General features: G+C 37.5%; 1 protein-coding gene across 1 annotated transcript in view; it reads left to right on the top strand.

Moving 5' to 3' along the window:
- The window catches only part of LOC113240139 (T-box transcription factor TBX1-like), a 46,561-nt gene that overhangs the window by 26,012 nt on the left and 5,622 nt on the right, over positions 1–14,927 (top strand). Inside the window, exons 2-7 of the mRNA XM_026477366.1 lie at positions 1,615–1,736; positions 2,199–2,318; positions 2,933–3,177; positions 4,776–4,932; positions 5,166–5,321; positions 5,703–5,770. Coding sequence (XP_026333151.1) covers positions 1,615–1,736; positions 2,199–2,318; positions 2,933–3,177; positions 4,776–4,932; positions 5,166–5,321; positions 5,703–5,770 — 868 coding nt within the window. The remainder of the gene's footprint in view (positions 1–1,614; positions 1,737–2,198; positions 2,319–2,932; positions 3,178–4,775; positions 4,933–5,165; positions 5,322–5,702; positions 5,771–14,927) is intronic.

The raw sequence follows: 14,927 nt of genomic DNA, 5'->3' as shown, positions 1-14,927 counted from the left end.
AATATTTGCGCGATGTGATTGACCGACATACTAAATCTAATTATACTGAGAAACAATGATATCATGTGATTTTGGCTTGCTGTTTTTTACAAGGAAAATGTCTTTATGAATTTTGTTTACAATAATTATTTAAAAATTATTATTTCTGTGTTCTAAAGCATTTTGCGTTCCAAATTATACTGCTACAAAAAAAAAATCTTTCGTCAAGCTTGATTTACAAAAGTGTTGTGACATAACATTGTAAATAACACATCATACATTTTCCGCTGTCACAATTTAATATTTCAGAATTCGAATCACGTATAAATTTTCACAAATCGCCCTGCCCTTACGTTTGAAAACAAAAATATTTCTTGCGTTATATTTGTTGATTTACGGACAAATGTGACAGTTTAGTGCCCATGGAGGAACACAAATAACTCATAAGCTGACAATTATGCGATACTCAGCGCGCACGCGAAAAAATTTATCGCTTCCGACTACATGCTACCACGGCGCCAAAATATAATTAGTAAAAATATTACTATCACCGTGAGAAAACACAACACATTGCTCAATTTCAAGTTAATTGAAATGCAACCGAAAGGGAAATCAAGGCATCAAAAAGATCCCCTGGGGAACTCCATCAACTATACTAAAAAAATGTCGTTAAGGGGTTTTCAACAATTGACAACCCAAATCGTAACTGTTTATTTGAATTATATATTTTTGATAATATGTTGAGCAAGTTTTATAAAAAGTTGCAGTCATAGTATGTATCTCTATCCCCAAAATACTAAAGTGAAAAGTATGATTAAAATAAATTCAAGAGTTCATAAGAATTTTACTGAAGCATACTTTTCAACTTTTCTCTGCAATCGACATAAACTTCAAACATTTCAAAAATAACCGTCACTGAAAATAAAACGAAGATCATTGTCGTTTCTACGTAAGTATAGTTTTCATCACCTGGCTTATTTATAATACTGCCTTGACAGGGTGCGATAAAATTATTGCCGCCATTTTGGATGCGCGTGAGTTTCCCGCCATTACAGCAATTAGTTGAGTGAGATGTCCGCCGCGATGTGGACGGTTACGGTTTTTATGGGATTGTTTATTTTGCTTTCTTCACATGTTTATAGTTTTATTCTTCCGTTGACTTTATATGCAACAAAGTGAAGCAAGTGTGTCAAACGTCTCTTTTAAATCGTGTAGTGATAATGAATTTGTGATATGTACTTTGTGAAAAGTGGTTTGTGCACAGTGCGTTTACTTCCTTACTGAATTCAGAGTCATATACTACTTTATATATACTGTATCAACCTATATACACTCCACTGCTGGGCACGAGGTTTCTAAAGTTTGTGTGCATTAAAAATGCCAACGTCTGATATGGTGCTATATTATAAATACAGCAGTAGATACATATTACATCAGTTGTAACTTTTTAGGGTTACCACCGTTTTTATAACTTTTACTTTAAAAACTTCACGTAATTTCTATTGCGCTTTTTTCAATGTATATTCATTCTCGCCCCAAAAAACTTTTAATTATGTCTAGTTGATTTTCATTCGCCATTGTGGAATTGCTTTACGTCTTCGACAAAAGAACTGCATAATTTCATTTTATCAACAGGTCTGGTTTCCGCGGCGCAGTGTCCACGAAGCAATTTTCTGTCGCACCATTTGGTGGAGCGCGTGCCCAACACCAATGATACAACTACAGACTTGCCGTCTTTGCACCACCCTATCAGAGATGTAAGTCCAATTTATACCCCTTTAGTTTAAAACATTTAGTATTATTAACTAATGTAAAATTTTGTAGCTAAACCGTTCAATAACTATCAATTTTAAATTCAATCAATTTTAATCATGACTTTACATGGCTGCTTGTATATGTTGTGTACTTGTAAAAATATTTGACGTATAAATATGGCCGTCTACACATGGGACCAAACAAGGAGTAAAAATAATGAATGTGACCATTAATGGAGAGTTTACTTGCGTATTTGCCTCTTTGATGTTCGTCAAGAAATCGATCAGTGCGCGCTAACGCAAGATTGGTATTTGCCGCATTTGTCGTGCAGGCAAATAAGGCAAATACTTTGTTACACATGTCATCTACACATGGTGATTGTTTGCCAAATATGTACTTTATTAAAACATAAGTTAATGTATCGTTGTATATCATTGAACGAGATTTTTCTTTGTCCTTATAAGAACTCATCACTGTGCGGACGAGGTACATCGTACTCGCCCCTACAAGCACTCAGTGAGAGCACATGTCGCGACCACGGAGCTCAATCCGTTCCGCCGCCGCAGCCGCTGCCGCCAAGAGTCGTAAGTTTCTGCAAAGCTAAACGGACTGGACTAGTACATAAGATTTATTATGACAAAATGCAGAGTCCAGAAAAATAATGATCACTTGAAGAGAATTTTAGGAAAGTAGACTTTATAATTTGAAAAAAGATACACACTAATACTACCTCAAATAAGGGCAATGCTATGTATAATCAATTTTAACTTTTTTAATTTTCGGCCTTATAGTCTCAAGCATTTTTTATATCTAAAAGTAATAGTTAATTTTCAAGTCATTGAACCTTATTAGTTTTTTGTTATTTATACAAAAATACGCGCTTTGACTAAATGGCGATATTAACTTAAAACATGATTTTAAATGACTTTAATCATTCTTTCTCTGATCTCCTCAGATATTTTGAATATTTTATCATTTGCTCAAACATTTATTTGTCACTTGTCATAAATTTAGGTAAAATGACAGAACGCCTTGAAGAAAGAAAAAGCTTTGACCGAAATGAGTGCCTTTAAACTTGGTCCACAAAAGTTCGTCGTCTCAAAATTTTCATAAGAAACGGTTTTCTATCGATAGTAATGTGGAGGACCCATTAAATTTATTCAAGTATTTTCATAACAACCATTGTTAATATCAACAGGTATCAGGCACCCAAAACGTAACCCTCCACCCGGCAGTCGCGCGATGCACTGCAACCTTGGAACTAGCAGCTCTCTGGAGAAGCTTTCATGAACTTGGAACAGAAATGATTGTAACCAAAGCCGGCAGGAGGATGTTCCCCGCGCTGCAGGCGAGGTTGGGCGGCATGTTGCCCAATGCTGACTATTTGTTGTTAGTGGACTTTGTGCCACTGGACGACAAAAGATACCGATATGCCTTTCACAGGTTTGTAATGTTTGTTTTCTCTTTAATTAAACTGTATGTACATAATATGTATAAATTATTAAGCGACGGGTCTAACAAGTCGTGCGGCTGATGGCAAGCTACGCGCCTATCCATAACAGTTCTAGTGTCCTCAGAGCTTTAAATCGCAAATATCTGAGGTCCACTGCCACTGCGCCCATCACCCTGAGACATAAGGTGACAAGTCCCATGTGCCTGTGACTTCAGCAGCACCCTTACCCTTCCAAACCGGAACACAGAAATGCCGACTTTACTGCTTGGCGGCAGACATAGGGAAGGTGGCAGTACTATCCTGGACGTACTCTTTTACGAGGAGCTCTACTGCTGCTATATAGATAAACATTTTTTCAATTATATTCATATGTAAATAAAATACATACACCCCTGCTCCACTCACTTATTACATACCTACACACTCAAACGCACCTCTAAAAAAACACCCATTCATCTACAATTATTTAATCACACAACTCCTAACACACTTATACACCTGTCACCTGTTTCTTATCTTTCCAAATACCTTTTATAGCTTATATAATTTGTAACCACTCTTACAGATAATATTATTATAACTATATACGTAACATTCTGACACCATATTGATTCTCTATTCTGAACTACCTAGCAGAATCATCGCCTCGTATTTCAATATATATAATGCTGCATAATGCTGAGTCAGGTTCTTCTTGCTGATATAGATAGTACTATCAACTCTACACTTATAAGTCTGGAGTGTTCTATTGTGTTGGGTATGCCCGCAAACCTAGGCTAGCTTTTTTGTCATGTTATAAGCTTGTTTGTAATGTAGTGTGATTCAGCAAATAAACGAATTGTCTACCTATATATCGAAACGAGCCCTGCAGGGGGCGCGTGGTCGGGTTCAGATTACGGGTTGTCCTTATGCTCTTCGGTGGTACAACGGTTAGTACTAGTGGTGTTTGATGGGGTTCCGGGTTCGATTCTCAATTTGGGTCAATTTAGGAAACGAACATTTTTAAGTTGGCCCTGGTCTGGGTATTCTGGATATTGTTCGCAGAGTTATCGTTATTCTGGTACTCATAGTACAGGAAATTCCCTAGTTTTTCACCCACCGCCACTAGAACATTGGTGTAATTGTCTGGCATTATTATTATTATATATTTCTTTTTACCTTAAATACTTCTAACTTATTTGGCATAGATTCCAAGAAAAAGGAATCTAGCAGAGAGACGACCGAGATACAACGCTACAAGTATCTTATTTCCACTACAGCGGGAAGTATGATTTATATTTTGTTGTGGTATAACCACCAAATAGTGGTTACAATATTCTGTAATATACTCCCGGACATATAATTCGAGCCACCTCGCATTTTTGTCGTAAAAGGCTAAAATACAAAACTAGTGTTATCATCAAACAAAACGGTTTTTCCCCGGTTTTGCAAATCCAAATTTCCAACAAGGACTTATGGAAAAGAAGTTTATAGTGTACTAGTTCCAAATTTGTGTAATAGTTTTTGAGCAACAAACATTGTATAAGCTTACTTAATACTGAAAATGCGTGGTGGATCGAATTATGTTTCCGGAATTTATTGTCCATAGCTCAAGCTGGGTTGTAGCGGGCAAAGCGGACCCTGTGTCCCCGCCACGCATCCACGTCCACCCTGACTCCCCTGCTCCTGGCAGCCACTGGATGCGCCAGCTCGTGTCCTTCGACAAGTTGAAACTCACCAACAATCAGCTTGATGACAACGGACATGTAAGTTCTTTTGCAATTGAATGAATTTTCAGTCTTCAAACATTCGTTCGTTTGTTTTTTTTTTTACAAGCTTTTTAAACCTCTTCTTGTTATTTGCTCATGTGTGCAATTTTGGCATGATATGATTGGATAATATATTCAATAGAGTAACTTAAGAATTTAAATAGCTATGAATCGAGTCGCTATCAAACCAATACGTAAGAGCTATTTAAAAAAAAATTCTATTGGAGCAGATAATATTGAACTCCATGCATCGCTACCAACCGCGTCTGCATGTGGTGTACCTTCCGGCCGACGGGCAAGGCCCTGCGCCCGGCACGGTGCCCTACCGCACCTTCGTCTTCCAAGAGACTGGCTTCACCGCCGTCACCGCCTACCAGAACCATAGGGTAAGCCAATGAGTACCAACTTTTTTGTGTCATGAGCAAAATTATCATATCTTAAGATTTTTGTATCCACACAACATACTCTGTCGAAGAACCGACAATCGATGCGGGAAATGAACTCTTGAGTGGAGACCACGGCTCAGCAAACGTAGTGTAGAACGCCTCCTGCCCGATGGAGTGACCATCTGCGAAAGACTGGTAACAGCAGATGGATGCGATAAGTTGAGGACCGGACGAAATTTCGCGCATTAAGAGAGGCCTGTGTGCAACAGTGGACTGCAATAGGCTGATGGTGTTCCACACAAGAGCAATTTTACTGAAACAGTATTTTGTCATCACGCTGAACCCGTAGTTACCACTAATGTATACTGTATTTTGCTACAGATAACACAATTGAAGATAGCCAGCAATCCATTTGCAAAAGGCTTCAGGGATTGCGATCCTGATGACTGGTAAGCACAATATATATATATATATATATATATATATATATATATATATATATATATATATAGGGTGGAACAATCAATGGGACTAGAAACATCGACATAAAAGGACCGTAAATGCTTAAGCTAGCTATTTTTAACCAAAGGAAATATGCTTGTATTTTTCTTAATATGAATACTGCATTCACAGAATGTTTACTAAAAAAACCGACCTCAAAAGTAAGTGGAATTACGTCTATTTGCTAAGTTTTATTGAAATATCCCCTAGTTCGCCACTACACAGGACTTGACACTCGAGATAATAAAAATCGGTTCTCACTATTCAAAGTATATGGAGAGAAAAACGCCTTGAACTGGAGAAAAAGCAAAATCAACCATTAAAGTAATTGCTCCTAAATTAAAGTTAGGCGCTATTTATATAAATGAATCTTCTTGCGTGAACAGCCACCCTTCGAGGTGGATACTTTTCTGCAAAATGAAATGGGACCACTATGGAAGTACTTCCTTTCCAACAAAAAAAGAATCATGAAAATCGGTTCACAAATACCGGAGTTATCGCTTAACATACATACAAAAAAAAGGCACAACAGACGAATTGAGAACCTCCTCCTTTTTTGAAGTCGGTTATATTGGATATGATCAATAAGGATAAAACCTCTACAATAAACATTGTGTCTTAAAATTAAAGATAACCATGAAACCTAATATTAATTTTATATTATTATTGACTTTTCCATTGGTACAATAAAATAGTGAGAGTATATTTTTTGCATTTTTAGTCGCTTCAATTCTCTGTTTAGACGAGTTTTTCAAAAATTCTGTGAATGCTGTTATTCATATTTTATAAAGAAAATGAAAATATTTTTTCCTTTATTATTAAAATTAGCTATCTTAATTAAGCATTTAAGGTATTTCCCCTTCATGTCCCATTGATTTTTTCCACACTGTATATTAATATACAAGTTGACATTTTACTTTCGCACCGGCTTAAAATCTCGAATAAAAAATGTCCTTTGAAAAACTAACTTACGACTGTTGAGAGTACAGTTCATTATTTACCTCACCCGCTTGCCTTTTTTTAGCTTCGTTCATTTTTATTGAATAAAACGGCAATGAAACACTTAAATATTTCAAAACATGATCACGGATGGCTCCACTAAATGTCCCCTAACTCTTTCGTGCCAGAGTTACGAGCTATTTAATGAGCTGTAAGCGAAACCACATTGTGTGCACGGCATCAAATCCGCCCCCTGTGGCACGCCACCCGTAACTCAGTGGCCGCGACAATTTTACGCTTTTAGCATTATTTTACGACATTCACGCGTAGTTTTCGAAATGACACGGTGCTGTTATAATTTTTAATTGAAATGGAAAAAAAATATATAATTAAAAAGGTATAAAAACGGTATATAATGCTAGCATTATATAGTGACTGCCTCCGTGGCCGAACGGTCATCACGCTAGTCTGCCACGCAGACGTCCCGGTTTCGTTTCTCGAGCTGGGAATCATTTATATTTATTTTTCTCGTGAGCTTAGGTGTAATTTGTGGTCTGTGTGTATTGGGTCCATGAGTTTATAATAAGTGTCCATGTCACCCGCGATACAGTGTTTTCCTTCCTCCTTGTGCAAGAGTTTTTTCCAGGGATGTACTGCCATTTACTTATTTCTGCCCCCAAGCAGTAATGTAAGCATTACTGCGTTTCGGTTTTGAAAGGTAAGGGTACTAGTGTAATTACAGATACATGAGACTTGTGAACTTATGTTTCTCTTAGTGCGCAGTGGCAGTTCCCCTCAGAACTTTGCAATTTAAATCTCTAAGAGTCACTGCGACTGCTATGATGATGCAGGCGTGTCGCTTACCACCATGGCTACGACTTGTTCGTCCCGGCCTCTCTCGGTATCATAAAATAATCTCAGTACAATGTACTAAAAAAACCGACCTCAAAAGTATTTGCCAAGTTTTTTTGAAATCGGTTATCGGGAAGTGCGCAAACCCGGCTTCATCCCCTAGTTAGACACTATACGGAACTTGACACAGGAGAGAAGGGACCACCTTGAGCTACTTGGTCTGGACTTATCATCCAACCTCAACTTTGGGCGATACATCGAGTGCTTGGCAAAAACTGCTGCCAGAAAACTAGGCATACTTTTCAATGTCAGGCGGTACTTCACACCTGAACAGCTTTTAAATCTATATAAAGCACAAGTTCGATCCTGTATGGAGTACTGCTGCCACCTTTGGGACGGCTCTGCCCAATACCAGTTAGCTGCCTTGGACTCGGTGGAGCGTAAAGCAAAGAGACTTATTAACAATAATCCTCTTGTGGAGTCGAAGCTCCAAAATCTCGATCATCGCAGAAAAGTAGCCTGCTTGTCGGTTTTCTATCGGATACATTTCGGGGAGTGTGCGCAGGAACTTTTCAATTTGGTTCCGCCCTCACCGTTCCTCCTTCGGTCGACTAGAGGGTCCGGAGCACTCCATTCTTATGTCGTTGATATTCCACCTATTCGCACTAAGCGCTTTGCTTCCTCCTTTCTGATGCGTACGGCAAAGGAATGGAATGCTCTACCCTGCTCTACTCTATCTGTATTTCCCGAAAAGTACAATTTGGGGCTATTCAAGGCTAGAGTGAATAGGCATATTTTAGGCAAACGCGTCCCATCGTCGGTCACATCGTCGCTTAACATCAGGTGAGATTGTGGCCAAGCGTGTGTCTATTATATATATATAAAAAAAAAAAAGAGAATAAAAAAATCGGTTTTCACTACTAAAAGTATGTATATTGAGAGAGAAAAACGCCTTGAATAAGAGAATAGCAAAATCAACCATTATAATTATTGCTCCTTATAATAAAATTTTGGCGCTATTTATAAATTTGAATCTTCATGCGTGAGCAGCCACCCTTAGAGGTGGATGATTTTCTTCAAAATTAAATGGGACCACTATAAAGGTACCCTCTTTCCAACAAAAAAAGAATCATGAAAATTGGTTCACAAATACCGGAGTTATCGCGTAACATACATACAAAAAAAAGCATACATTCGAATAGAGAACCTCCTCCTTTTTTTTAAGTCTGTTAAAAAAATATCGTGCAACAATTGAAGTCATGATGCATTTTGATGTTATGATTTTTTTTTATACCGCCGTAACCAAATACATTAATGCTTTAATGCAGTATTAGAAATCAATAACTTTTTTATTAAAAAAAACTGACCTCAAAATTTCGTGGAATTACATCTATTTGCCAAGTTCTATTGAAATCGGTTACCGGAAAATGCGCGAAACCGGAGTCATCTGCTAGTTTGCTTAAAGGTGGAATATTTTCTTCAAATTTAAATAAAACCAACACTGGGGTACCTCAGCTTTTACAACAAAAATTTTGATGATCTTTATCAAAATCGGTTCTCAATTCGACTGTGCACTGGCAACCAGTACTATCTCAATTTTAATCATTTACCGAATGAACAAAATAATTGTTTGCATCATTTATATAACATCTGGTCAGAAGTTAGTACAAGTTGAATGAAGGTGATTCTGGCGCTAAAATTAAATGTATCTGAAATTGAATTTCTTGCAAAGCTGCGGAGTATGAAATCTTTAAAAAATTGAAATAGTACTGGTTGCCAGTCCACAGTCGAAATGCCGAAGTTATCGCGTAACATACATACAAAAAAAAATACAGTCCAATTGAGAACCTCCTCCTTTTTTGAAGTCGGTTAAAAATAATACGAACCACACATGTATACGTTATTCGTCATGAAATCAAAATAACACCAAAGTTTAATATCCGCTTCAAAATTCCTGTCCTTGTATGATTCTTATACACTGGCATAGTCATTTCAACACTTGGTGACAATATAATTTTACGAGCCTATGTCGTTTCGTGGTGTCGCATTAGAAAGAGTTATACTGACAGTTACTACACTATGTTTCCTTTACAACTACACGAATGTAGATTCCCTGAGGTTACGACCAGGATGCGTTATTGGACGAGCAACGAAAGATTTAATTTACATTTGCTGTAAACGTTTAACTACGCACTATGTAGACGTTACGTTTTGTGGAGTGAAATTTCAGATCAACGTTTGTGTTTAGTATTTTCGCATTCCGTTACGATATGCTTATGATCTCATTGAACTCATATTTGCAAAAAGGGGCCAAAGGGGGTCAAAGACCACGTTTATCTGCTTTGCTGCAAAGTATTAAGTTTTTCGAATCTTTTTAACTCATGTTTTTTTAGAATTAACTTCAAGCAGGATGATTTTCAACAGAGAAAACAACAATAATTATACCTTAAACATTAATAATTTATAATTATCTCCAACAAATCGATACCTCCAATGGACATTACGTCAACTGAATTTTTGGTCTTTTCTGTTTTTTAATGTAAACAGATAGCGAACAAAAGTCGTAGAGATCGGTATACGGATTCGAGCCTAAAATGGAAATGAGCAGGACACGTTGCTAGGCGGGAGGATGACCGATGGACCAAGGCGGTCACTAAGTGGTACCCGGTAGGAGCGAGACGTCCCCGAGGCACATCACCTCGCTAGAAGCTAGATGGTCGGACGATATCTTCTGGGTGGCCGGAAGACTATAGATGAGGTTCGCCAGAGCCGATTGCACTGGCGTGTAAAAGACGAGGCGTATACTCAGCAGTGTGTGTTAACGGGATGAGATGATGATAAATGAAAACAGCTTTATTTATTTACTAATTATATTTATACTCCCTTATAATTATACTCTTTAAATTTTGTGAATATATAAAATAATAAATTGATGGAGCATAATAAAATAATATAAATAAGGATTTTGTACATAATATAATATAAATTACTAAAAATTAAGCTGGCTTAGTTCATTGGAAGTATCGAAATTACCCTCTTTTACTATTACTTGACCGATCTTCTTTTAATAGCTTTTGTTACAGTACTAAACATCATTCTGGATTTTCCGACACCTTGTTCAATGTGACATGCCTTCTCTTTTACGAGGCTAAAACTTACTAAGGCGAAAACTTTAAGTTCTACTTCCCCATCACATTATAAATAAACGACTCAAGTATGAAAAATGTTGCCAAACGCCACAACCAGTCATCCAGTTTATAAAATAATATTGGTAATGCACCCAACATATAAATAATAAATCACCCGTGGTAGGTGCCCAGCCTACCTCATCGATCGGTTAACTAGTGGTCTGTTTTACATCCAATCGCCGTTCGCGATTGCCATGACTGTTCACTCGGGGCATAAGATTTATTTCGTTTCTGTTGCCGCCAGTACAGACGCTTTACGTTGTTGGTTTATATGTCAGGTTGCACATAGCGTGCTACAGACGAGTGCAGAAACGTTATTCAAAAACATTGTTTTTTGCCTATTAGTTTTCGTCATTTGGTAATAAACCCTATTCAGCTAGCATTAGCGATGTACTACTTAACATACTTAGAGTCAGCATAATTGGTAATTGTTTATGATTATCAGTACTTGGAGAATTAGGGCCAGCCATTAAGGCCAATAGCGTCGGGGTAACGGTAATTGCAAGCGGAATGGAATGAAATCCGGGTGACCATGTCGGTGGACGCTGCGGCATTCCAGCAGATCCTGCGTTACGCTGGCAGACGCTGGCGGTATCGTAAGGGACATCATTCATCGGCATAAGATCCTCTTCGATGCTCTCGCCCGCCGTCCGCCTGTATATGCTGACCGTTATGATTATGTTCACTATTATTTGTTTCATACGTACATATAAAGCATCCCCGTTCTTTTCTACATAAATTTTGATTACAGTAACCCTCCCTAACGACCCTTAGGGTATACATATGTAACAGTAGTATTCTTGTAGCAGTAGAGCTTCATGTGAAAGAGTTTATCCAGGCAAGTACCGCCAATTTCTGCCGCCAAGTAGTAGTTTGACCATTACTGCATTCCGTTTTAAAGAGTGCTGGTGAAATTACAGGCACATGAGACTTGTCAACTTCGACTTATGTTTCAAGGTGCTAGGCGGAGTAGTAGTACCCCTCAGATCTATGGTATTTATAACGCATACACTGATAGCCTCGCACTAGAGAAATTCTTAAAAAATGTAATGCTCTGAGTAACACTCGGTATTATAAAAAAATATCTGATTGAAGCGTCGGTTGTCCAATTCTCACATTTAGGCTCTAACTATGAAAATGTATCGATGTTTCTCAAGTCGGAGTCAAATTTGGTACTTGATTTCGAAAGCCTCTGTGGTGGCTAGCTGCATAGGCAGCTTCTGCAAAAATGGAATTAAATACTTGATAAAGTTAGTTAAACTAAACAGGAAATTAATATCTAAAGACACTTCTGCCATATCATAAAGATAACCTAGAAATTTAAATAAAGGTCCCGACAAAATTGCCGTCACAGCTGCTTAGGCGTCCCGTATTATCCACCACGATCTTGTGCAACGTTTCTATAATCAACCACGCCTCGTAATATGTCCTGTCCAGCTCCATTTTGGCTCCGTTGTCCGATCTTCTAGTCTTGGTCCTTAGTTCATCTTCAAAACAGTAGATGCGTACAAAATAAATTTCCGACAGCGTCAATCAGTTATATAATAACGCAACACACTATAGCCCCGCAATAGGGAAACCCTGTATTGCGGGTGCCATGAACACACACATAAAGAACCACAAATTACATCCAAACTCACGAGAGAAATAAATGTAGGCCATACACATATTTCTCCCGACCTGGGATATGAACCCAGGATCTCTGCGTGGCTGTCCAGTATGGTAACCTTTTGGCCACAGAGGCAGTTAAACATATTTTAGATAGATTAATTTAATTTTACTCATTTGCTGTCTCCACAAATTACTACTTGTTATTATTATTATTTTTGCTTAATGTATAAATAAAATAACGACAATTGTAAGTTTTACTACGCCATTGGAAGGTTTGCTAATACTTGTAGCACAGGTTTTCCTTTTTTTAAGTACCAGCGGTCATATCAACTGATTCTTTGATACTTACTTACTGTAACACTATGCATGTTGTATTATAATTATGGCAAACAAATTTATTATAATTATTATATGTACAAGAAATGTAAAGTTCCCGAGCAAATAGACATTCTTTGAAAAATATTCTCCAGCAACTGTACATCGATACATTTACGTTAGTATAAACAAAAGAGCAACGTCTGCGACTGTTTACGAAACCCTGACGGCTGCATTGGCCGGGCTGCAATAAATCACCAGCTCGGTTTGCTCTGCAGTTAACTGGTTATGCAACGGGTTATTGGTGTATTCCATGGTTTATCTCTAGTGGTGTAAAGCCCGACCAATCCGAAGCGCCATAACATACCGCTACCTATATTTGCATTGGTTAATAGCAAATAAATCAGTTGGATGCCTACTTATTTGTTGCGAGGAAAACCCGCTAGTTTGGTTACAGTTTCATTATCATCAACAGTTTTCTGCGCTCACAAGATTATTTTAGTGTTGAATAGTAAAAGCATTTTTTTGAACCACAATGATCCGTAAAGCCGGACCCGGATCTTGGAGTACAAATATCTACTTCGATTTCAACTTACGATTAATTTTTCTAAATTTAAATTTACTCTTTCATGCTGTTTCTTTAATTTAAAATAGCATTTTACTTAAATGGAATTAAACCTTAGATAGACCGTTCCAATCTGCATCGATTTGGACTGTTCAATTTCCAGATGAGGCTAGCAACGTTTTAAATTCTTGCATGCAGTTATTACTTACTTTTCAAAATGAAATAATATCTCTATGAAGCAAAATATCCTGTCTACAATATTTAAAGCACACCGTATATACGTACATAAATAATTAATATAGACAACATCATATACGGTTGCTCTGATTCCAAAGTATATAACTAAAGCACTTCTTTTATGGAAATCGGGAACAACAACCAAAACACCCGCACCCGACACAATATACAAAAGCTAATTTTCTACGTTGATCCGGCCGGGGATCGAACCTAGAACCTCAGAGATGGTGACACCGTGAAAACCGATGTACAAACCACTACCAGGTCGTCAAACATATCTGGTATATTTCTACAAGATTACAAGTTCATATACCATTATAATAATGTAGAGTCATTCTGAGCCGCTGCTATATGGAAACAACACGTCATATGGTAGAAACTCAAGAATGTATATATTACAAATATTGCTGTAAATCAATGTTTAAACTATCGATTCTCTATTCGATGTTCGACTTATTGGCAGTAATCAATAGTATTAGTCAAATTGTGATATTAATAATATCGAAAAGAAGCTCTATCGATACAGTAACTAAATCTTAAGGTCTATCGATAATTAAAAGTAGTGATAGTTTTTCCACACTATTATCATAGTGCTTACAAAAGATAAAAAAAAAAACAATATCGATATCAAACAGTTGAACAAACTAATCCAAAAACGAGAAAGTCCTAAATCAATACCAGACCCATTAATTACAAAATGACAAAAAATGATAGAAATAAAACATTCGCCACATGGAAACGATCGCAAGCTAGTACGAGACAAAAACTATAATAAACTATGCGACTTCCTGGTAGAATCGATTAATAACCGCGTGGCTGCGTCTGTGCACCATTTGTCGCGACTTGTCACAATAAAGAATTAACAGTAACATGACTCCACCTACTGGGCGGGCGTTATTATTACATTGCAACTTATCTACTGCCTATCTTTTAAAATTAACATTTTGTTTTGTCACAGAACGAACATGAAGCTATGAATAGGAATGAATACTCGTATACTATACTTACATGTCAACACTTATTTCTTACTAATTGATTATCTGTCAGTAGAGATTGTGAAATTACAGGCACATGAGACGTGTCAACTTATATCTCAGGGTGACGGGCGCAGTGGCAGTGCCCTTTGATCTTTACGATTTAAAGCTCTGAGTGGCACTGCAACTGTTATGGCGTGTAGCTAGCTAACCATCAAGCGCACGACTTGTACATCCCATCATTTGATATTATAAAAAACATTTCATCTTTTTATTGTTACACCTGGTGACGAAACGGACAAGTCGTGCTCCTGGTGTTAAGCGTCCCGCCTATCCATCGCTATTACAGTGCCAGCTTTAAATCTCAAGATCTGAGGGGCACTCCCACAACGCCCGCCTGTCACCCTGAGACATAAGTTGATAA

The sequence above is a fragment of the Hyposmocoma kahamanoa genome, unplaced genomic scaffold (genome assembly GCF_003589595.1).
Source record: "Hyposmocoma kahamanoa isolate Upper Pololo Valley unplaced genomic scaffold, ASM358959v1 120, whole genome shotgun sequence".
In the NCBI taxonomy this organism is placed as follows: Eukaryota; Metazoa; Arthropoda; class Insecta; order Lepidoptera; family Cosmopterigidae; genus Hyposmocoma; species Hyposmocoma kahamanoa.
Note: the sequence above shows the minus strand (reverse complement) of the source record. Positions and strands in the feature narration are given on the sequence as shown.